This window comes from Pleurodeles waltl, chromosome 3_1 (assembly GCF_031143425.1).
Source record: "Pleurodeles waltl isolate 20211129_DDA chromosome 3_1, aPleWal1.hap1.20221129, whole genome shotgun sequence".
NCBI classification, from domain to species: domain Eukaryota; kingdom Metazoa; phylum Chordata; class Amphibia; order Caudata; family Salamandridae; genus Pleurodeles; species Pleurodeles waltl.
In genome coordinates, this window is record NC_090440.1 from 633120328 (window position 1) to 633144971 (window position 24644).

At 41.7% G+C, this 24644-nt stretch overlaps 1 protein-coding gene across 1 annotated transcript in view; it reads left to right on the forward strand.

Annotated features, from left to right (window-relative positions):
- The window catches only part of LOC138284404 (mucin-5B-like), a 528306-nt gene that overhangs the window by 424073 nt on the left and 79589 nt on the right, over window positions 1-24644 (forward strand). The window contains exons 29-34 of the mRNA XM_069223140.1: window positions 1896-2147; window positions 6515-6766; window positions 13780-13836; window positions 17906-18207; window positions 20311-20488; window positions 21309-21340. Coding sequence (XP_069079241.1) covers window positions 1896-2147; window positions 6515-6766; window positions 13780-13836; window positions 17906-18207; window positions 20311-20488; window positions 21309-21340 — 1073 coding nt within the window. The remainder of the gene's footprint in view (window positions 1-1895; window positions 2148-6514; window positions 6767-13779; window positions 13837-17905; window positions 18208-20310; window positions 20489-21308; window positions 21341-24644) is intronic.

A 24644-nucleotide genomic window follows, 5' to 3' on the forward strand; every position in this document is an offset into this window, starting at 1 on the left:
TCATGGGTACATTTGCACAGTAACCTCATATGTATCCTGTCTAGAACAATCATAACTGCACAGAGTATCAGCTTTTCTTTAGAGAAACTCATAAGTCAATTCCTACCCAGATTTATGTTCTAGATATAAATGATAGTCTAGTATAGGACTCTTCAAGTTATTTCTGCAACATTGATTGGGATCTATTTATGATTGATTAGTGCCTTTCAGAAAATCTAGCACAAGTCTGACACACATGGAACATACAGGACCCTAATTGCATATCACACATGTTCTCACACATATCTGTCCTTGTCACATCTCATTGGGAAAGGGCCATTTGGTACACAATGCAAAACTGGGTTGGGGGTGGGTCATCTCCTTCTACTTTAAACAATACTCTAGACACTAAGGCTCAGTTTGTGCCAGTTACCAGTGTTAGGACAATGCAAAGAAACAGTTGTATTTATTATCCAGTGTAGGTGGTGTTTTGTTTGCTGGAAAGGTGCCCCTTTCGCAGCACCAAAACCCAATTAGCAGAGCTGACTTGACCAGACTTTGCATCAAAACCTAGCCCAGTTGAGGGAGATACAAAAATATGGAATGCATTGATTTCCCCAGGAAATAAAGCACTGCCTGTGTGCTGCAGTACACAGCACACATTCAATGTGTCTGGTCTTTCTCCATTTGTCTATGAACAGGAATCAATACTGAAATGATATGACTTCAATACAATTTCTACGCTAAACAGTGCATACTCTCCTCTGCATCATGGCATGAATCTCTGCTTTGTGTAAGGCAGCACTTTTGTGAACATTTGCCACAAATAATATTGGCATCTGGGCAATCTATAGATATTGCTCTGTGCTGTGTTTCCCCCTTTGCACAAGGCAGAATAGTGTGCTGTTTTCAAACTTAGTATCTTTGAGTGAATGTGTCCACAGGAATTCCATAGAAACTCAAACTTATCAATGCAGAATCTGTGTCATCAAACAGTACGTTGACACAAAGTGTGAAATATTTTCTGAATCTGTGGACAGCAAAGATTCTGTCCTACCTTATCCAATTCTGGTTTACCAGTTTATGGTGGAAAAGTTATCAAAGTGCCTAAACCATTTGATGAAAATCCATTTGCAGTTATCTACCTGGTACATAAACATGGTCTACCAACTTACAATATCCACTAATGAGGGTATTGTTCTTGCACAATGGTCCAAGTATGCTTTCTGCTTAGTGCTTTCTCCTGTTCTTGACTTTTGTAGATGCCAGGATCTAGAGCCACCCCATTTTTTCTGCTGATCTCTATTCCCCTTTAAGAGGGGTTGGGTGGTTGGTTTGACTTAGTACTCTAGTAAATTTACAAAGTGAGGTTAACAATGGAATGATCAAAATACAAATGTAATTGAAATGTTTTCCAAGTAAGTTATTTATTTCTGAAAAATCAGCATTGCAATTGGATGGTCATATTACAAACATTTTGACATAAACATAGATCTGCTTAGCCCTTGGGTTGAAGATTGTCTAAGTAGTGACGCACACCAGCAACTTTAAAGGGGCTTATTCTGACCAACCAACATAGAAAAATAGATCAGTTAACAAATTCATATCTCTCACCATGCCTCAAAAGTAGGCCCTGATATATCTAGATCGGGAAGTAATGTTCAACATTGCCAAAAGTGACTGCTCAGTGTTCACAATGATTGAGCTATTTATTAACTATGTGACTTAGTAATAGACTACTACATTGTGACAACATAGGACCACTGGTAGTTCAACAATACACTTCAGGCATTAAATATCTAATGTTATAAGCTTCATTATTACTTGGTGACCAAAAAGTGGCATAAGGCATGACATTCCGGATTAAGTATTTCTCACAGGGTCAAATGCTATTGTTTGTCAATCCTTTTCCACAGAATTGACTACTGTATCTCCTAAAAATACACAACCTATTGTTTCCACAACCCGTGGCAGCGGTGGAAGCATTTCAACCACAAGTGACAGTGGCAACAACATGTCATCTACTAATGGAAGGAATGAGAATACTTCAAATGCTTCCAGCAAGAGTGTGAACCTTCCAACTACTCAGAAAAGCACTGAGAGCAGCACAGCATCTCCAAGCAGTCGTATGTCGACTACTAATATCCAGCAATCAACTTCCACTGCAGGTATGTTATAGTTTAACAATGCAAACATTTCAGTACCCTTGAACACTATGATTAGATTTAATTGTGCTTTTTAATAGAAAAATCATCTTTCTAGTTACAGTTGAGGGAGTTGAAGCTCTTTAAACAACTTAAGAAAATCAAGAAAATATGTGTCTCTTGGGATCAAAATGTATAAATCAATTAGCAGAATGGCACAATGATGCATGACTAAGATGTAGAAGTGATCTTTTCCTGAAATACATGCCACAATCAAAGGTTCTTGATCAAAGGTTCTTGAGTTATCATGGCTGAGAATTTGAATATTTTTCTTGAGATACCCATCAATCCCCAGTACATTTAGCCTTACCCTACACCAGGTTCACTTGACCAATAGTCCCCAGAGCATGGCCTTTTGCCATGCCTAGCATTCCCAAGTGACAGGGTGTGGCCTCTGCTTCTTGTCTGAACCACTGCTCTTATTTTCATTTATTTGTTGTTATGTGTAGCACAAACCAGGCCCTCTAGGGTATCAGGCGCTTTACAGTTCAAAATACAAATCTAAAATGTGTATTCAATTTCAAGGAAAGAAAACAGGTTGATAAAAGTATATAGACAAAAAGACAATGATAGATACACATATATTTTGCATTATTTATTGGGTACAAATTAATATAAAGTTCAGAGCGCGAAGTGGTGCTGAAGAGGAGGGTTTTGAGATTTCTCGTGAAAGCAATGTAAGAGATGTCAGTTCCGATGTGGGGGAAGTGGGAGGGGGAATGGAGATCCAGACCCTAGGGCAGCTTCCAAATAATGATTGATGAAGTGCTTTTGTCTTGAGAGCTAGTGTTTCCTGGGGGAGCGAGAGTCAACAGAAATTGTCCGTTTTATTGAGAGATAATACGGGCCTTCTGAATGAATATATATATGTACAATTTGTGCGTATGGTAAACCAATGTATCAAATTGAATATACTACTTTTCACAATGGGGAGCTAATTAATTCCCAAAAGATCTGGGTGAGGTAGTCATATCTTCTTGCGATTATGATTTGGTGAGCCATAGATATTAGGGCAGCTTTTGAAGGGGCAATGCAAGATTTTGGGACACTGACTCCATAGTTCAGGCTAGAGAGGATTAGGGTTTATACCATCATTTTGAAGTCTTTGGGCAGAATGAAGGACTTAATTTCCCTGAGGAGGCTGATTTGGTACTGGGCATTTTTGGAAAGGACGCTACTGAGGACCTGAAAGATTAGGGTTTTGTCTAAGATGAAGGCCAACAGCTTAGTGCTGTCTATGAAGGCTGGTTTGGAATTAAGTAAGAATGCGGTTTCGAGCCAGTCCCTTAAGGGACTGGAACGTTTGAGGGGTGAGAGTAAGGGAAACTCTGTCTTCAGGAAATTAAGCTTATGGTGGTTTAAATACTTTAAGGTTTAAAGGGTTTTGAAAGTGTTCAATAGGTTGTCAATGTCCTCTGCGGAACAAATGTTTATGTACAGTAGTATGTCTTCAGCCTGGAGGTCAAAGGATATGTTTGAGTGTCTCAGGAACAAAGGAACAAAGTGACTTGTACAGATTGAAGAGCATAGGTGCAATATTTAACCCTTAAGGGAAGCCTAATGTTACGTTAAGTAAAAGTATGTATATTTGTGAAGCACACCATCACCAGGAATTGTATTTTGGTGCTGAGCAAGTGTGTGTGCCTAGTGCCTAGCCCTGCCTTTGGTAAGGTGGTTAATTGAAAAGCCAGGACTTCAGCTTCTTGTGGAATTCAAGAAGAGAGCATGAGGCTCTGATATGGAGTCAGGTGGAGGCAGTTCCAAGTTTTAGGAGCAATGTAAGAGAACGAGCATCCATATGATCTGGTTTTGTGTATGTGTGGGATGTGTGCAAGTAGCAGTCCTGCTAAGTGGGGGTTTCTGGGAGGTTGGTAGAAGGAGATGCAATTGTTCAGGTAGTTGAGGCTTGAGTTGTGTAGTGCCTTCAGTGTGTTTGTAAGGAGTTTGAAATTAGCATGCTTGTGTATCGAAAGCCAGTGGAGCTTCCTGATATGTGGTATGATGTGAGTTCTGTGTAGCAGGTTGAGGATGAGTCTGGATGTTTTGTAGTGTTCTAGTTAGTTGCCTGATGATCCCAGCATAAAGGGTGCTCCCAGAGGCCAACTTGCTGGTAATTGGAGCATGAATGACAGTTTTTCTTGTTTAAGATCTTTCTCAGCACCTTCAGGGTGTGGAATCAGGATGCAGTGATGGCCTTCACTTGTGCGGTCCTATAAGTTTGCTGTTGATGTATATTCTTGGTGTGGGTTCTAGGTGTGGGTCCAAGCTCAGCAGGTCACCAGTCGTAGTCCATTGGTTAGATGCTTTTGCCGAAGATCACTACTTCTGTCTTGTTGGTGTTGAGCTTGAGACAGTTGACTTTCATCCAGTTAGCGGCTTCATTCATGCAGGAGGTGAGCTTTCTTGTATTGGTGATCTTGTCAAAGAGGGAGAATATAAGTTGTGTGCTGTTGTTTAGGGGGAGTGATATGTTTATTTTCTGTGAGTGATTAGTTAGATATGAATAAAACCATTTCAGGACAGTGTCCCTATGCCTCATTCCTTGTTTACGAATTTTTTAAAGGGTTGTGTGGTAACAATAAAAAATGTCGCTGGCATATTGAGGAGCATGAGGATGGAAGAGTTGCTATTGTTCGTCACCAACTATGTTAAGAATGTCTTATTCTGTGCTGCATCCATTTCTGAAACGTGATTGTAGGTCTCACATGAATTTGAGTTCCTTGATTTGGAGGGCTAGTTGTTTGGAAGCATAACTCTCTAGGATCTTCACTAGAAATAGAAGGTTGGTTATTGGTCAAAAACTGTTAAGGTCCTCCAGGTTGCCTCCTTGTTTCCCTTTCTCTTTCTCTTTGCCTTCCCCTTTCCCTTTCGCTTTCTCTTTCCCCTTCCCTTTCCCTTTTGCTTACCTTTTGCCCTTCCTCTTCCCTTTCACAGCACCAAAACCCAATTAGCAGAGCTGACTTGACCAGACTTTGCATCAAAACCTAGCCCAGCTGAGGGAGATACAAAAATATGGAATGTATTGATTTCCCCAGGAACCAAAGCACTGCATGTGTGCTGCAGTACACAGCACACATTCAATGTGTCTGGTCTTTCTCCATTTGTCTATGAACAGGAATCAATACTGAAATGATATGACTTAAATACAATTCCTACGCTAAACAGTGCATTCTCTCCTCTGCATCATGGCATGAATCTCTGCTTTGTGTAAGGCAGCACTTTTGTGAGCATTTGCCACAAATAATATTGGCATCTGGGCAATCTATAGATATTGCTCTGGGCTTTGTTTCCCCCTTTGCGCAAGGCAGAATAGTGTGCTGTTTTCAAACTTAGCATCTTTGAGTGAATGTGTCCACAGGACTTCCATAGAAACTCAAACTTATCAATGCAGAATCTGTGTCATCAAACAGTACGTTGACACAAAGTGTGAAATGTTTTCTGAATCTGTGGACAGCAAAGATTCAGTCCTACCTTATCCAATTCTGGTTTACCAGTTTATGGTGGAAAAGTTATCAAAGTGCCTAAACCATTTGACGAAAATCCATTTGCAATTATCTACCTGGTACATAAACATGGTCTACCAACTTATAATATCCATTAATGAGGGTATTGTTCTTGTACAATGGTCCAAGTATGCTTTCTGCTTATTGCTTTCTCCTGTTTTTGATTTTTGTAGCTGCCAGGATCTAGAGCCACCCCATTTTTTCTGCTGATCTCTATTTCCCTTTAAGAGGGGTTGGTTGGTTGGTTTGACTTAGTACTCTAGTAAATTTACAAAGTGAGGTTAGCAATGGAATTATCAAAATACAAATGTGATTGAAATGTTTTCCAAGTAAGTTATTTATTTCCGAAAAATCAGCATTGCAATTGGATGGTCATATTACAAACATTTTGACATAAACATAGATCTGCTTAGCCCTTGGGTTGAAGATTGTCTAAGTAGTGACACACACCAGCAACTTTAAAGGGGCTTATTCTGACCAACCAACATAGATAAATAGATCAGTTAACAAATTAATATCTCTCACCATGCCTCAAAAGTAGGCCCTGATATATCTAGATCAGGAAGTAATGTTCAACATTGCCAAAAGTGACTGCTGACTGTTCACAATGCATTGAGCTCTTTATTAACTATGTGACTTATTCATAGACTACTACATTGTGACAACATAGCACCACTGGTAGTTAAACAACACACTTCAGGTGTTAAATATCTAATGTTATAAGCTTCATTATTACTTGGTGACCAAAAAGTGGCATAAGGAATGACATTCCGGATTAAGTATTTGTCACAGGGTCAAATGCAATTGTTTGTCAATCCTTTTCCACAGAATTGACTACTGTATCTCCTAAAAATACACAACCTATTGTTCCTACAACCCGTGGCAGCGGTGGAAGCATTTCAACCACAAGTGACAGTGGCAACAACATGTCATCTACTAATGGAAGGAATGAGCATACTTCAAATGCTTCCAGCAAGAGTGTGAACCTTCCAACTACTCAGAAAAACACTGAGAGCAGCACAGCATCTCCAAGCAGTCGTATGTCGACTACTAATATCCAGCAATCAACTTCCACTGCAGGTATGTTATAGTTTAACAATACGAACATTTCAGTACCCTTGAACACTATGATCAGATTTAATTGTGCTTTTTAATAGAAAAATCATGTTTCTAGTTACAGTTGAGGGAGTTGAAGCTCTTTGAAGAACTTAAGAAAATCAAACAAAAATGCATCTCTTGGGATCAAAATGTATAAATCAATTAGCAGAATGGCACAATGATGCATGACTAAGATGTAGAAGTGATCTTTTGCTAAAATACATGCCACAATCAATGGTTCTTGATCAAAGGTTCTTGACTTATCATGGCTGAGAATTTGAATATTTTTCTTGAGATACCCATCAATCCCCAGTACATTTAGCCTTGCGCTACACCAGGTTCACTTGACCAAGAGTCCCCAGAGCATGGCCTTTTGCCATGCCTAGCATTCCCAAGTGACAGGGTGTGGCCTCTGCTTCTTGTCTGAACCAATGCTCTTAATTTTATTTATTTGTTGTTATGTGTAGCACAAACCAGGCCCTCTAGGGTATCAGGCGCTTTACAGTTCAAAATAAAAATCTAAAATGTGTATTCAATTTGAAGGAAACAAAACAGGTAGATAAAAGTATGTAGACAAAAAAAAATGAAAGATACACATATATTTTGCATTATTTATTGGGTATAAATTAATATAAAGTTCAGAGCGCGAAGTGGTGCTGAAGTGGAGGGTTTTGAGATTTCTCGTGAAAGCAATGTAAGAGATGTCAGTTCCGATGTGGGGGAAGTGGGAGGAGGAATGGAGATGCAGACTCTAGGGCCACTTCCAAATAATGATTGATGAAGTGCTTTTGTCTTGAGAGCTAGTGTTTCCTGGGGGAGCGAGAGTCAACAGAAATTGTCCGTTTTATTGAGAGATAATACGGGCCTTCTGAATGAATATATATATGTACAATTTGTGCGTATGGTAAACCAATGTATCAAATTGAATATGCTACTTTTCACAATGGGGAGCTAATTAATTCCCCAAAGATCTGGGTTAGGTAGTCATATCTTCTTGCGCTTATGATTTGGTGAGCAATAGATATTAGGGCAGCTTTTGAAGGGGCAATGCAAGATTTTTGGACACTGACTCCATAGTTCAGGCTAGAGAGGATTAGGGTTTATACCATCATTTTGAAGTCTTTGGACAGAATGAAGGACTTAATTTCCCTGAAGAGGCTGATTTGGTACTGGGCATTTTTGGCAAGGACGCTACTGAGGACCTGAAAGATTAGGGTTTTGTCTAAGATGAAGGCCAACAGCTTAGTGCTGTCTATGAAGGCTGGTTTGGAATTAAGTAAGAATGCGGTTTCGACCAGTCCCTTAAGGGACTGGAACGTTTGAGGGGTGAGAGTAAGGGAAACTCTGTCTTCAGGAAATTAAGCTTATGGTGGTTTAAATACTTTAAGGTTTAAAGGGTTTTGAAAGTGTTCAATAGGTTGTCAATGTCCTCTACGGAACAAATGTTTATGTACAGAAGTATGTCTTCAGCCTAGAGGTCAAAGGATATGTTTGAGTGTCTCAGGAACAAAGGAACAAAGTGACTTGTACAGATTGAAGAGCATAGGTGCAATATTTAACCCTTAAGGGAACCCTAATGTTTCGTTAAGTAAAAGTATGTATATTTGTGAAGAACACCATCACCAGGAATTGTATTTTGGTGCTGAGCAAGTGTGTGTGCCTAGTGCCTAGCCCTGCCTTTGGTAAGGTGGTTAATTGAAAAGCCAGGACTTCAGCTTCTTGTGGAATTCAAGAAGAGAGCATGAGGCTCTGATATGGAGTCAGGTGGAGGCAGTTCCAAGTTTTAGGAGCAATGTAAGAGAACGAGCATCCATATGATCTGGTTTTGTGTATGTGTGGGATGTGTGCAAGTAGCAGTCCTGCTAAGTGGGGGTTTCTGGGTGGTTGGTAGAAGGAGATGCAATTGTTCAGGTAGTTGAGGCTTGAGTTGTGTAGTGCCTTCAGTGTGTTTGTAAGGAGTTTGAAATTAGCATGCTTGTGTATCGAAAGCCAGTGGAGCTTCCTGAGATGTGGTATGATGTGAGTTCTGTGTAGCAGGTTGAGGATGAGTCTGGATGTTTTGTAGTGTTCTAGTTAGTTGCCTGATGATCCCAGCATAGAGGGTGCTCCCAGAGGCCAACTTGCTGGTAATTGGAGCATGAATGACAGTTTTTCTTTTTGAAGATCTTTCTCAGCACCTTCAGGGTGTGGAATCAGGATGCAGTGATGGCCTTCACTTGTGCAGTCCTATAAGTTTGCTGTTGATGATTATTCTTGGTGTGGGTTCTAGGTGTGGGTCCAAGCTCAGCAGGTCACCAGTTGTAGTCCATTGGTTAGATGCTTTTGCTGAAGATCACTACTTCTGTCTTGTTGGTGTTGAGCTTGAGACAGTTGACTTTCATCCAGTTAGCGGCTTCATTCATGCAGGAGGTGAGCTTTCTTGTATTGGGGATCTTGTCAAAGAGGGAGAATATAAGTTGTGTGCTGTTGTTTAGGGGGAGTGATATGTTTATTTTCTGTGAGTTATTAGTTAGATATGAATAAAACCATTTCAGGACAGTGTCCCTATGCCTCATTCCTTGTTTACGAATTTTTAAAAAGGTTGTGTGGTAACAATATAAAATGTCGCTGGCATATTGAGGAGCATGAGGATGGAAGAGTTGCTATTGTTCGTCGCCAACTATGTTAAGAATGTCTTATTCTGTGCTGCATCCATTTCTGAAACGTGATTGTAGGTCTCACATGAATTTGATTTCCTTGATTTGGAGGGCTAGTTGTTTGAAAGCATAACTCTTTAGGATCTTCACTAGAAATAGAAGGTTGGTTATTGGTCAAAAACTGTTAAGGTCCTCCAGGTTGCCTCCTTGTTTCCCTTTCTCTTTCTCTTTTCCTTCCCCTTTCCCTTTTGCTTGCTGTTTCCCCTTCCCTTTCCCTTTTGCTTACCTTTTGCCCTTCCTCTTCCCTTTTTTAATGACATTGTATGACCTATGACCCTGAATCTTCCCAGAAAGTGATGCCGCATGATGTTAACCCTGATGACATTCCAGGAATTGACAGCGCAGAGTTTCCATAATAACTGCACAATCACTATAATAATATAACATGCACAAATTACTATTTTAGATGGCTCCTCTATTAGTGTGCTAACATGAAATGCTAGGGGAACATTACATATTTGTCTTTGTAGTACATGAATATTTATTTGTTTGTCTGTAGAGATTGTAGCACTACAAAATACAGAACAGTGCTAATGTATACTGCAACAAGAACGGTATTATAGGAAGAAGAAAACAAATATAACAACATTAGTTATGTCCACATTCATTAACTGATATTGATATAGATTATATTTTGAATATGAACTATTTTATTGGCTTAAAAGGTTACTTATTGTTAAGACACTTTGCTGCATAATCCTTTCAATGCTGAAACAGTCGAGTGAATAACAGAGAAGGATTTCTAAAGAGAAATCACTCTTCATGTATTCACAATACTGATACGTGAAACAACTTGTTTGAAAACGTGTGGGTTTATATATTATTTTTATTTAATCACAAGAGTGTGTGTTCCACTGCTGAATGTATTTATTTTACAGATCTATAGTATAATGTGCTTGTTCCGTTGGAAGGTGCAGAAAGTAAACGGTGATCATCAATATACTTCTCTTACCTTTCGATTTTTTTGTAGTGGTGGCTGTTGATCTTTAAAGTTAGTGCGGTTTAATACTTGCCCTCAATTATAGTGAATCATTCACTCACACTGATTCTCACTCACACTAATTCTCACTCGTACACCCTCACACCCTCTCCACGCATTCTTACTCATTCATTCTTGATCATTTACTCTCATTCTTACACACTTGCAGTCACTCTTTCTCTCACTCACTTTGAGTCACTCACTCTGATTTATTAAAACTCTGTTAATGGCACTCAGTCTTACTCATTCTCATTACAAGTTGTCCAGTCTTACTCACTTTCACTCACAAATACACATGTTCAAAAGCACAGAAACACTGGTCCTCTCACAGAATACAGTCTCCCTGTGCGCGCACACAACATACATATAAATGCATTTCATTTTACTTATATCTGCTGCTAGGGAAGATACACTTCCAGCTCATGTTTATTCATTTGTTATTACACTTACATTGAATGATATACTAGTAGTCACTATTACTATAATAGAAAATTGGAAGAAAACAAGATGACTGGAGCACTGAGGCCCATAAGGGTGAGCAGCTCCCGTGTTCCTGGCACTGAGTGTGCCGGCTTTGATGCCAGGGTCACAAAGACAATGCCAGGGGTCACAAGTGGCAAGCCAGGGGTTGCAGCTGCTACACCTGTCATTCCCTAAATGACTTCCATGCTGGTAGACAGCCCTGATCTACAATAGCTTTCTACTTGAAACCCATCTATTCAAGAAAAATTAATTTCAGAGCTTTTTTGGTGCCATGCCTACACTTGTACAATTGTTAGAGGATAAAAAAGAGAATTAAAAAGGCAGGGTTACGTAAAGTAGAAAGATAAAAAGTTATATTACTAAAAATTAGAACATGTCAAAAAGTGAAACAATGCAACTTATTGTATTGGACTTCGTGTTCAGTCTATATTCAAGAGCTACGATGTTAGAGTTGTTTGGGATGAATGTATGATGGACCAACGCATGGCGGAACCACACATGCCTTAAGAACATGGTCGGAACAACGACTGTGTTGCTTCCACGCATGCTTTTACCACCTGTGCCTTTACAACGATTTTTTGTTGTAAAAGCATGCCTAGTAAAGGTAAGTGTAGCAACGGCATGCATGTTTCTATCATGCCAAAAGCCCAAAAGTACCCCACCCCTTATACTTTAGCTACCCCGACCCCACACGTGCCCTAAAAAGCAAAACTACCCGACCAGTCCAACCCCACCCATAAAAGCAAAACTACCCCAACCCCACCACCTGCCCTTAAAACAACACTAGCCCGGCCCCCCACCCACCCTAAAAACAAAACTACCCCAACCCCCCACCCGGCCCCTACAAACAAAACTACCCCAACCACCCACCCTGCCTCCAAAAACAAAACTACCCTGACTCCCCACCCCACCCTAAAAAACTGAACTACCCCAACACCTCCCACCCACCCTGAGCCCTAAAACCTTCCCTGACTCCCCACCCCTATAAACTACTGACCCCCATCAGCTCTAAAAGAAAACTAATCTGACCCCCCACCCCTGCTCCTAAAAACAAAACTACTCTAACCCCCCACCCCCCCTAAAAACAAAACTACCCTGAGTCCCCCACCCTGCCCCTAAAAACAAAACTACCCGACCCCCCTCAGCCCGCACCTAAAAACGGAACTACCCCAAAACCCCACCCACCCTGAGCATTAAAACCTTCCCCGACCCCCCCACCTGCACTAAAAACAAAACAACCCCAACCCCCTGACTGTAAAAAAAAACTACCCTGACCCCACACCTGCCCCTAAAAACAAATCTACCCCATTCCCCCACCCCCTCGCTTAAAAACAAAACTACTCTAACCCCCGACCCCCACCCCCAAAACTGATCTACCCCGACACCCTCACCCACCCTGAGCCCTAAAACCATCCGACGCCCCCCACTCGCCCTAAAAACAAAACTAACTGACCCCCACTGCCCCTAATAACAAAATTGCCTACCCCCCACCGCAACCCTAAAAACAAAACTACCCCGTCCCTCACCCTGCTCCTAAAAAGAAAACTAGCCCTACCCCCGAGCCCTTAATCCACCCCAGCCCTAAAGCTACACCCTAACCATGTCCCTACCCCACTTACCTGACCGCCCCCTCTCCCGATCTACCCTAAAAAAAAAAACACCCCCACCCCTAAACAAAAATAACCCAACCCCGCACACCAAGCCCTTTATCCACCCACCCCTAAAAACTACCCCAACCGTGTATGACCCCACACCTCCTAAGCCCTACCCTTTAAAAACCCCACCCTGCCACTAAAAAAAATAGCCCAATCCCCCACCCCTACCATAAGCCCTTTATCCACCTCCACATCTAAAAATTACCCCCAACCCCACTTACCTGACTGCATCCTCTCCTGATCCACTTTGCCTTTTTCTCTGCCTTAACCACGCATGTGCTGAACTATGCATAGTTCAGCACATGCGTGGTTAAGGCAGAGAAAAAGGCAGTTGTTGTTCCGGCAAGCGCGGTTACGCTTGCATGGGAAACATCTGCGTTGTTCCCAAAGTGTTGTTCAGGACGTTTCCTATTAGGGACAGTTTAAAGCAAGGTGGATATGTTAGGTGTAGTGTAAGGTTATGTGTTAGGGTTCAGACTGGGGTAATAGCTTGGCCTGGTGATAGCGTAGGGTATGTTTAGGGGTAGTAAGGATATATGGAAAGAGGTAAGGCGAAGAGTTGTGATTAGGTTTAGAGGAAGGTGAATGTTAGTGCAAGTGGATGGTTAAGGGTTGATTAGGATTAGGGCCTGGATTAGGGTTTGCATTAATGTAATGGAAGATGTAAATGATGGAGTAATGGACGGTGTTAGAAGACGATGTGTCCGAAATGACGGTCCAGGTGTAAGAGAATATTACCCCATAAAATCACACGTAGCATTTTGTAAGGGAAGAATGGTTACGGTATCAATGATAGGGTAATGGCAAAGTAGATCTGTATGAAATTCACGAAATGGATTGTTAAGACTTTTTTGCCTTGTAATTTTATCATTTTTAATACACGTGCATGTCAGTAAAGGCATCTGACCTCTACTTTTTAAAATGTTGTTTTTTTACCTATAGTCGGCACATTCATCATGATGCTGGCTGCTCTGCAAAAACAGAGGTCCGTGTCTACTAAATCTCAGTACTTTGGAGTGGCCCTTGAAGTGTCAGCGTTCAGCATGCGAGGTGCCCTTCCCAGTGGGTCCTAGGGCATTTCCAGTTGACAACCAAGATGGAGCTGCTGTCTGGGGGTGGGTCAGCATGATTGTGTATGAACATGAAGCTTTCTCAGTTACTAAAGGCAACATTTCGTTTCAGGTATCTCCGAAGCGCCATGTTTTTGTGCAATGCCGAATGGAACCCAGATAGCTCAAGGTTAGTCAACGACAGTCTTTCAGATACTTTGCCTTCTGCGAGTTACCACTCCTGGTAACGCACAGGTTTGTGATTTATCAAAAAACCTAGACGCTTGCGTAAATGACACCTATTTCAACTCCTTCCAATTGATTTATTGTGGTGGAAACGCATAGGGAATTTATTTGCTATTTGTTGAAACAATCACATTTTTAAGTGTTTTACGTTGCGGTAAGTCAATTTACAAACTAACAAGAATCTAAAACACAAAAAGAAATCTAATTTGGAAGTAATGTATGTTTTGTTCACAATGAAAAATACAAAACTATTGTATGGAAACTGAGTAGTAGATTTTTTACCATTTCACGCAACGTAGCGCAGTGCAGCAAGGCAACTTGCTGCAGTACATTGCGTGAAATGGAGACATCAGAAGTGCGCTATATTTACAATGATAAATGCATAGCGCCAAGCAGCATTGTTTTTTTGTGCAGAAAGGAACACCTTCCTGCCCAAAAACAATCCTTACGTGTATTTTATTTTTTCTGTGTGTGTTGCTGAATGAATCACACATAGAAAAAAGGATGCAAAGAGAAGACATTTTCTCCTGTTTCTCCTGTTTCTTCTCATTACACCTGGGTTTCGGGGGCGTACCTTTTTGATGCATTCCCAAATGGACAACTCTTTGTAAATCTGGAAATACTCCAAAATCCAATGGTGGATGCTTGGGAACACCCACACTCCACTCATGAAATGCTCCCCTGCTGCATGGTAATGTAAGGCAGCGAAATGTGTTGCCTTGCGTTACCTCAGATTTACTAAACTACTTGGAGCCACGCGAGGTGGCTTTGTATGGCTTGGTAAATCCCACTTAAGGGCTTATGTTGCATTTGGTGACAGTGTTGAACTGCTTGTCCCTCTCTGGTATTGTTTACATTTTAAATTTGACAGGTAAGTGTTAGAAATGGGGTCTTTGGTTGACATTCAGGTTACCTTCTGTTCAAGCAAGGACCCTCACTCTAGTCAGGGTAAAAGAGAATCACCCTCAGCTAACCCCTGCTTACCCCCTTGGTAGCTTGGCAGAGCAGTAGGCTTAATTTCAGAGTGCTAGGTGTAATGTATTTGTACCAACACACACAGTAACTTAATGAAAACACTACGAAATGACACAACACCAGTTTAGAAAACTAGGAAATATTTATCTAAACAAAAAGACCAAAACGACAAAAATCTGACAAACACAAGTCAGGTTATGAATTTTGAAAGATTAAACTCAAAAATAGTGCTTAGAAACACAAAATGCTTCGATGAGGTGTTAACACGGCGTTGTGACGGAGTCGTTCCCAACAAGCCGACACCAGTGGTGCCAGACACAGAGTTGTGTAGACCCCCAAGTACAGCACCTTTGGTGCAGAGTAAAAACAAGTCGATGCGAGAAGTCGGGGATCGCGGCGTCTGTGCTAAACGTTGAATCCGTGCACTTTGAGCGGCTTCGGTCATGACGTGGTGCAGCGACTTCCATGGAGTCACAGACTTCAGCGGGGCTGCAGCGGCGTCAGGCCTTCGAAGTTTGTCACGTTCCAGCGAAAATCACCGGATTCAGAAGTCGTCTGAAGTTGCTTTCCTTGAATTTCCACCAGCTTTCCTTCCAAGGGCCCACGGACTGGATAGGGCACCACTTGTCAGAGCAGGAGTCTCTCCAGAGACTCCAGGTGCTGGCAAAGAGAAGTCTTTGCTGTCCCTGAGACTTCAAACAACAGGATGCAAGCTCTAAATCAAGCCCTTGGAGATTTCTTCACAAGATGGAAAGCACACAAAGTCCAGCCTATGCCCTCTTACTCTGACAGAAGCAGCAACTGCAGGATAACCCCACAAAGCACAGTCACAGGCAGGGCAGTATTTCTCCTCAGCTCTTCAGCTCTTCTCCAGGCAGAGGTTCCTTTTGTTTCCAGAAGTGTTCTAAAGTCTGTGGTTTGGGTGCCCTTCTTATACCCAATTTCTCCTTTGAAGTAGGCCTACAGTCTCTTTTGAAATCCTGCCTTGCCCAGGCCAGGCCCCAGACACTCACCAGGGGGTCGGAGACTGCATTGTGTGAGGACAGGCACAGCCCTTTCAGGTGTAAGTGACAACTCCTCCCCTCCCTCCTAGCACAGATGGCTCATCAGGCAATGCAGACTATATCCCAGCTCCTTTTGTGTTACTGTCTAGCGTGTGGTGCAACCAGCCCAACTGTCAAACTGACCCAGACAGGGAATCCACAAACAGGCAGAGTCACAGAAATGGTATAAGCAAGAAAATGCTCACTTTCTAAAAGTGGCATTTTCAAACAAACAATCTCAAAATCAACTTTACTAAAAGTGTATTTTTAAATTGTGAGTTCAGAGACCCCAAACTCCACATGTCCATCCGCTCCCAAAGAGAATCTATACTTTATTGGGATTTAAAGGTAGCCAACATGTTAACCTATGAGAGGGACAGGCCTTGCAACAGTGAAAAACGAATTTAGCAATATTTCACTGTCAGGACATATAAAACACATTACTATATGTCCTACCTTAACCATACACTGCACCCTACCCCTTGGGGCTGCCTAGTGCCTACCTTAGGGGTGCCTTACATGTAAGAATGAGGAAGGTTTAGGCCTGGCAAGTGGGTACACTTGTCAAGTCGAATTTACAGTTAAAACTGCACTGACAGACACTGCAGTACCAGGTCTGAGACATGATTATAGAGCTACTTATATGGGTGGCACAACCAGTGCTGCAGGCCAACTAGTAGCATTTGATTTACAGGCCCTGGCACCTCTAGTGCACCTTACTAGGGACTTACTAGTAAATCAAATATGCCAATCATGGATAAACCAATCAACCATGCAATTTACACAGAGAGCATATGCACTTTAGCACTGGTTAGAAGTGGTAAAGTGCTCAGAGTTCAAAATCCAACAGCAACAGGTCTGAAAAGATAGGCGGCAGGAGGCAAAAAGATTGGGGATGACCCTGCATAAGTAAAAAAAGTCCAACAGTAAGTCAATTACCTTTTGCTTAATTTTATATTTATTAAATAATATCCGTTTTAGGTTTTCCTTATTGAATGTAGCATTACCAGACAATTTGTTTACATAGTCAACCAATGGGCAATTATATTTCCTTCCCTAAGCAGTAAACGTTAGATTGTTAGGACAGGATATAAGAAAGAAACTGGCAGAATGAAGATAAGTAGACAATTTCAATTAGATCTAGTAAAATTGTGTGTGATTAGTTGGTGATTTAAAAGCACAAGTTTTATTTATTTGTTATTATTAATTGTTTTTGTACAGAGCTTAGACAGCACAAAAGGTCTCTTGAAAGCGCTTTTCATCTGGCAATAAAAAAATCATGTGTAATCTTTTGAGGTAAAAATCAAATGGCATATGGAGGGAAAAGTCTGTACATAAGCAGAGAACTACGTTTTTGACTGGTAGAAAGAAATGAGATATTTGCAGTCATTTAGAGTGGTATGATGCCCTTGATGGTTAATATTTTTCAAAATCAGTGGACATTCTCAGATTATGATTGTGCCAGTCTTGAATGTGAGAGAAAAGCATATCTTAGCGAAAGTACCCATGCTACTCCTTTTTCTGATGGGTGTGTAGGTAGAGGAACAATGCCTTTGCTCAACTGAGATGGGTGCTTTTGATATTTGGACACAGTCCTTGAAATGTATGGGCTGCTATTCCAAGCAATCTTTTGCTGCGTATATCCTACCTCTTCCTACAGACACATAAAAAATCAGCAACATCAACTCCACGTCATTCATTTATCCCTTCCTTGGCAACATCCTCCAACGTACTCTCTTCAACTAACATTTTACACAGTCTGCTGTGTTTTTCCTACATTGCCACATGTTTAATCTTTTGTGCCTTCTTAATCACTCCCTTTACTTGTTTGTTGGTTTGTTCAAAAAGTCGATATTTACCCCAATACTAACCAAACACCCCAAGGTGTTTGGAGTATTGAACATGGTAAATGCATTACGAGTTACAATGAAATGTTTGCTGAAACTGAGGTTACATTAATGAAATGCAACTAACCCCTCATCTGTTCCCATTAAGGCTCAATTGTCAACCATTTTGTTGATGCTGAGAACTGGTGCTTTACCTCCATCTGCAATGCATCTTGTGAAATTGAAACGACTCACGGACCGTGCCCGACTGTCACTACCACCCAAAATTCATTGATTAGTTCCACCACATCAGCTCCAAAAGTTCCATCCAGCACTGCACCTGCAATGCAATCACCACCAGATTCTGGAAACAGTGCCACATCATCTCCAGGGAGTACACCTACGACACCTACAGCAACACAAACTAGACCAGCTTCCGGAGACTGCAGGGATCTTTTGCCACCAAGGAGGGTATGTGATGGCAACCTATTACAAACATCCTTCCAATAGACAACTAGCCTAGTAAATAAAACCCCTGCAGCTAAATAGCTCATTTCCCTTGAGGGCAATATTTATGGTGTTATTGCTGTGTGGGATGCCAACCATACAATTAAAATTCACAGGTTTGTGTTGCCAACTCCCTTTGTTGGGTACAAATTCTGCACCCGTCTCGTTATGGTCTGTGACAGAGTCAATTCATTAGATTGAAAAGATTCTCCCATTTTTCAGTAGTCCTTTTCAGTACTTTTCATACAGTGTGTTTAACCTCTGATTTGTCAAGCTCTCACTTCATTTTACGGGAGATATTTATCAAGGGGTTTGTGTCACCCTTGTGCCAGACAAGGGGATGCAATGATGACACAAAACCTAAGTGAGATTCATCTAGACATGCAAGGCCACCATGCGTGGCTCTAAGAGGCTTGATAAATCTGGAATAACACAAGGCAGGTACTCAAATAACTGGAGTAACTCAAGGCAAATCACTGCCTTATGGTACTGTGCCACAAGGAGGCATTCAATGTTTGGAGCATGTGGGTTCCCACGCATCCTCCAATGGATTTAGGTGCATTCCCAGATTTACCAACACTGGTAAACCTGGGCATGCATCAAAATGATAAGCCTTCCCAAGGGAGGCGCAACAAGGAGAAATATCTTTATTTCTCTTTGTTGGTTCTTCTTTCGAAGTGTGCTGCATAGAAAAAGGAAAATGCCTGTGAGGATTGTTTTTGAGCAGAAGGTACTCCTTCCTGCACAAAAACAATTCTGCCTACAAAGCAGGCACCCTCACACCACAGCACAAGGGTGTCTGTTTTGGAGCTAGGCAGCTAAAAGGGCGCCAGCACAAGGAAAGGAGAGGAATGCACAGTATGATGTTAAAAATGATGCCCCTTCCCTTTCATGCAGTGCAGCACAGCATGAAAGTTTGATAAATGTGGCCTTAAGTGTCTACAGTTTGTGCTTTATGTCACTAAACATTTTCTTTCACTAAGCTTACAAAGAGAACTACAGTTTAGTACATTTTACCATAGCGATGTACCAGAATTAGCCCTGTCCTTCCTGAATGATTTTGCATTGTAACCTGTCACTAACCAGTAGCTCGCGGGCTGCGATAGGGGAAGGGAGGTGCGGGGGGGAGCGAGTTAATAAACATTTAATAAAAAAAATAAACAAAATCACTTACCTCCTCTGCTGCTCCTCTGTCCTCCGCCGCTCCTGCGCCAATCCTGACACTGCTCAAACTGGGAGCCTGTGCAGGCGCTCTCCAGCCCAGCAACAGAGCCTACAGCGCATGTGTGTTTGGCTGGCCAAAGACAGCCGGCCAAACACACATGCACTGTGAAGGGGGAGTGCTCAGTGCTCACTGCAGCTCACCCTGTGGCCCCTCCCCTTTCAAAGAAATGATAATAAACATGGTTTATTATCGTTTTCTTTAAAAGGTTTTGCAGCTGCTGGTGCGAGGGCAACGCTCCTCTGCCCAAACAGAGGAGCCGCCACTGTCACTAACTGCAGTTTTTCAAAGTGGTTTGATCTGTCAGTGACTCCAACAGCAGTTTGGGATCGTTGTCACAACTTGCAGAGTGTTTGTCTCCAGAAATGACTTCTAGTTACACTTTTGAAGCAAGGCATATACAGTATGAAAGTGCTCCAAACCTCATCATTTGTTGGGCAAGGTTCGTTAGTTTACACTTTCCAGTGCTGATCTGTTTTCTCCTGCACGAAAATAAAACATTATTTTACTATATTGAGGTAATTCTAATTCAGATATTAACAGTGAGAAGGACTCTGCAAGGTTCATTATCAAACATTTCGCAGTAACCTATAACTTTAATGCGTTTCACTTAAAACCTTTGTAGCTTTTTTGTACAGTATTGCCTCTGTTGTTTTGGGTGCCGTTTGGGCAGTCCCTGTTGCAATAAGTACTTTAATGTTCTGCACTCACCATTCTTAGCAAGACGCGCACACCTTCAAGTGAGATTTCCAGCAGCAGACCATATTAGGCTTACTTGGAAGAGTCTTTCATACTGTGCTGGACAGTGGTGTCTTTGAATGTTTACTTCTTTATGTTTCCAACAGTTTTTAGAATCATGGGATTATGGGAACTGCATAACAGCCGTCTGCCTGGGTGACGGAAACCGTGTCAAGTTGATATTCGCAGAATGTGTAGATCCAAGCCCAGTGAACTGTCCGACCAACATACCAGCCATTCGAATTTACCAAGAGGAAAGTTGTTGTTACTCTTACGTGTGTCAGAGTAAGTAAGACTCCCTCCCATAGCTTGATGGGGTGGACACTTCCTGGTCACTGGCCATGTTTGAGTGTCTGCGCACCTCCATGATCCTTCATCTCCCACACTCTTAAACCTCACTAACTCTTCCTTCCTTCTAAGCTCCTCATGCTACAGGTCTCTCTACTACTAAATATCACCCTTTCTTTTCTTCTACTGCTCCCTCTATATATCTTTACCACTGTTTTTCATGTAAGTACTTTCAATTTGTAGACATTTTAAAACATTATTATAGTTAAAGTTTTCCAAGCAGAATTGAGAAGCTTCTTCCAGCCCAGCATGAGTCTAACAGAAGTGGTTTCATTTCCCTTTTAAAACGTTTTATGATTTTTTGTTAAAGAGAATATTTCTTTAATAGTTCATAGTTATATGCAGGGAGCGCAACAACAAATTTAAGTGCAGCCTATAATCTAGTTTATGAATTCCTTTTTTTCCTTACATCTGCTGTCTCATAATCAATCCGTGTTTCATCATAAAAAGTGAACTCTGGGTCAAAATATATCTGAGTAATAGGCACTAATACGTTCAATAGTTTCCTAAGTAGGAGAATGTAACTCAGGATGATAGTCAGTTCGGGATTCTTGATGAGTCAATTCTATAATAACCTCATGAACAGACATGCTGCTGCCCTCTTTAGTTCTGTGGTCCATGAAAGAGAAAGCTAGAAGGCCTGCGAGGCTGGGTCTATTGGTGGCCTAGTCAATATGTAAAAACTGTCTTTCAGGATGTCCACACGGTGAAGCCTTACAGGTCTCTCCACTTATATTTCAACTTTTATGTCTTACAGGCTGTGTCACACTCAGTGGGATGATGAGAGCGGTAAGCATTCTCCCCCATCTACCCTTTCTTTACTCCTATCATATACTTTTTTATTTCCCAATCCCACCCAACGGTATACTTCATCTCCTCATTCCACACCATGTATCTTTATTGCTACTCATCCAACTGTGCTCTCTTTGACCTCTCTCCCTATATTTGCTCTCCTCCTTCATGTGTTCCAATCTTTACTTCCATTCATCCTAGCATTTCCCTACACTACATATTTCCTCCTTCAAGTCTCCTCCTTGTCTCCTCTAATTCCATTCCATCTTCATTTTACCTTCTGCACCTCCTTCTCTTTCCCTCTCTTTCATTCTCTTTTACTCTCAACTTAATTAACTTCCTCATTTATCCTACTGCCATCTCAAACACTATCCCAGTCTCTCCCGTTGTGTTTGATTTCACTCAAGTAGTGGAAAGTTGACAGGTTGCTATGTACAAAACAATGAACAAGTATGTATGTTAAAATATATATTTCCTCTTACACAATTGAACTTAATTCTTACTTAAACTGGTCACCAGTGGAGTACATTCAAGGCGAGTTGGGTACGGTCCCACTAATGCAGATGATGTACATTCTGCCTGCCTGATTTTATGGTATTTGGAGCCTCACATTGAGTGCTTTAATTTGGCCTATGTAGTGAAGTTCAACCAAAAATGATTGAAAAGTGCAACCTGATGATCAGGTTGCAATAAAGGGAGTATTTTTGAGGAAGGTAAAGTTGGAGACAAATCCCTTTGGCTGTGAAAAGAGAGGAAAAGTTGGATCATCTAATAAAAAACAGCCAGCAGTGCCCACTATTCCTCCCCTTTTTTTGTGAATGTGGTTGACAGTGTGGTATGTCGCTCACAAGATGAGGAACATGAAAACAGTTTTCTTGACTTTGTCTGTTGAGTAGAGGAGTACCTTCAATGTTGGCAAAAGGTATCTCAGCATCCCTGGCAGGTAGTCTGAACCCAGGCAGGTGATAGTGCAAGAGATGGGTTAATTGATGGATGCTATTAAAGCTGATCTGCTGCTTCTTTTTCCAATATCTTGCAGAGGAAAGGGAAGTAATTTACGAAACTTAGGGAGCCAAAATCTTGAGATCCTCATTTAACCTTTGTGGTTCAGGGCTGATAATGGTATGCCTCGAGTGATTGGAACAACTTGTGATAAAAGGGATGCTTTTATCCTGAGTGGAATATCCTGAGCAAGGGCAGGACAGTGCCACCTAAGGCATGCAGCTGAAAATTGGTCTGTGTGAAAGTTGGAGACGTATATTTTGGCAGTATTTTGGTAGTCAATGTATACATCTCATCCGGTTTGATGGATATGAAGAATGAGAATGTAGTTATCAGACGAGGTTGCAAGGCATTGGGGTGAGTGGTTGTGCAGAGTGTTTGTAGATGTACTAAGATATTTTAGAAACAATGGATTCAAATAACTCACATACAGTTTTGCAGTATTGTTGTGATATGCATGGGATGTCCTTCATGGGCTCTTCCACCAAACCTTTTGCCTGCTTGCTTTGAAGATTGCTGAATTTGTTTTTGTTGGCCTTAGGACTCTGTGCACTTTACCACTGCTAACCAGTGCTAAACTGCTTGTGTTCATTACCTTAAACATGGTTTGATTGGTATATACCCAAATGGCATATTTCATTTACTTATAAGTCCCTAGAGACATGCACTACATGGGTCCAGTGGGCCTTCTGCATGGATTGTGCCACTCATTTAAGTAGTCTGTTATACATTTCCTATGCCTGCCATTGCAACCTGACTGCAGTGTTGCGCTGCTCTGACTTGGCATCTAAAACCCCTTGCCAAACCTTAAACTCCCCTTTTATTACATGTAAGTCATGTCTAAGATAGGCCCTAGGTAGCCCATAGGGCAGGGCCATGTGTAATTAAGAAACAGGACGAAAACATTTCCATTTTACATGTTCTGGTGGTGAAAAACTCCCACATTTGTTTTTCACTACAGTGAGGCCTATCCTTCTCATAGGATAACATTGGGGATTCCTTAATACATTTAATACACTGTAATTCCTGATTGACAGGACGTAGATCCGTCATTTTTAATGGTAAAGTTGGATTTAGTGTTACAATTTTGAAAAATGCCACTTTTAGAAAGTTAGCATTTTCCTGCCCTTAGCCCCGTGTGCTTGCACCCTGTCTCTGATCACTTGTATGGGATGTGTGGCAGCTGAGCTTTGTGAATTCCCTAGAGACACACAATGGGGTTTCAGGTGTCACTTGATGGTCCCTGATGAGCCATCAGGACAGGATGAGAGGGAAGAGCCTCTCACTTACATCTGAATAGACTGTGTCCTGTACTCACACAAAGGGTTGCACACCCCCTGTAGTGAGTATGTAGCCAGGGCAGGAAGGGAAGACCTTTGTGCACTTTAAAGACTCCTATGAAGTCCCCCCTCACTTCAAAGGCACCACTGAGTATAAGTACTGGACATCAGGCCCTAACACTTCAGTACACTTCTGGACCTGTGAATATCCTGTCAGGAAGGACTGCTGTGCTGCGAAAGGACTGCCACCATGCTGGACTGGTGCTCTTAAAGGCCTTCTTTCTTGCTGTGCTAACCTTCTGCAATCCTTGCCTGGGTGAAAAGACTGGACCCATATCACCAGATCCCAGAGCGACACCAAGGGCCACCTGACTGGTTTCCTTTTTTCTGAAGTCTCAGGGACATAAAAGACTTCCATCCCCCCTACATCTACACCAGGACTTTGCCATCTTTGGTCTGCCCTGCCAAGAGGTGCCACCCTTGGAAGTGTGCTTAAGGTGTTTTCTGCAGCTGAACCGATGCATTGCTGCCACTACGTGGATCAGAACTGGCTCATCAATCCCATAGCATTGATTAGAGTTGATGCATTGCCTCTACAATGCAGATCAACCTCAAGAACTCTCCCTTAAAACGCAGCAGTTTGGATGCATCAATGCTGTTGCATGGAGAAAATCAACACATCTTCACTACTGCATGGGAAAGATCAACACATTGGCTCTACTGTGGTGATCAATACCAGCGCATAGCTTCAGCCTGCCCCATGCATCTTCAGTGTAGTCACAGCCAGGATTAAGGTACTTTTGTTCAGCGGCCCTTACTGGGTCCCTGTAGCTGGTCTGTACTCCTTCGCAGTTAGCTTGAACTTTTGATATTGTCCTGGTCTGGCTACCACATAACCTTGGTTGGCGCTTTTCTATAGTTTATTCTTTAAAAATTCATAACTCAAACTCTTATTATTAGATTTTTGTTGTTTTGGTCTTGTTTTATTTATTAAATTGCACTCTATGTTTCTAACCAGA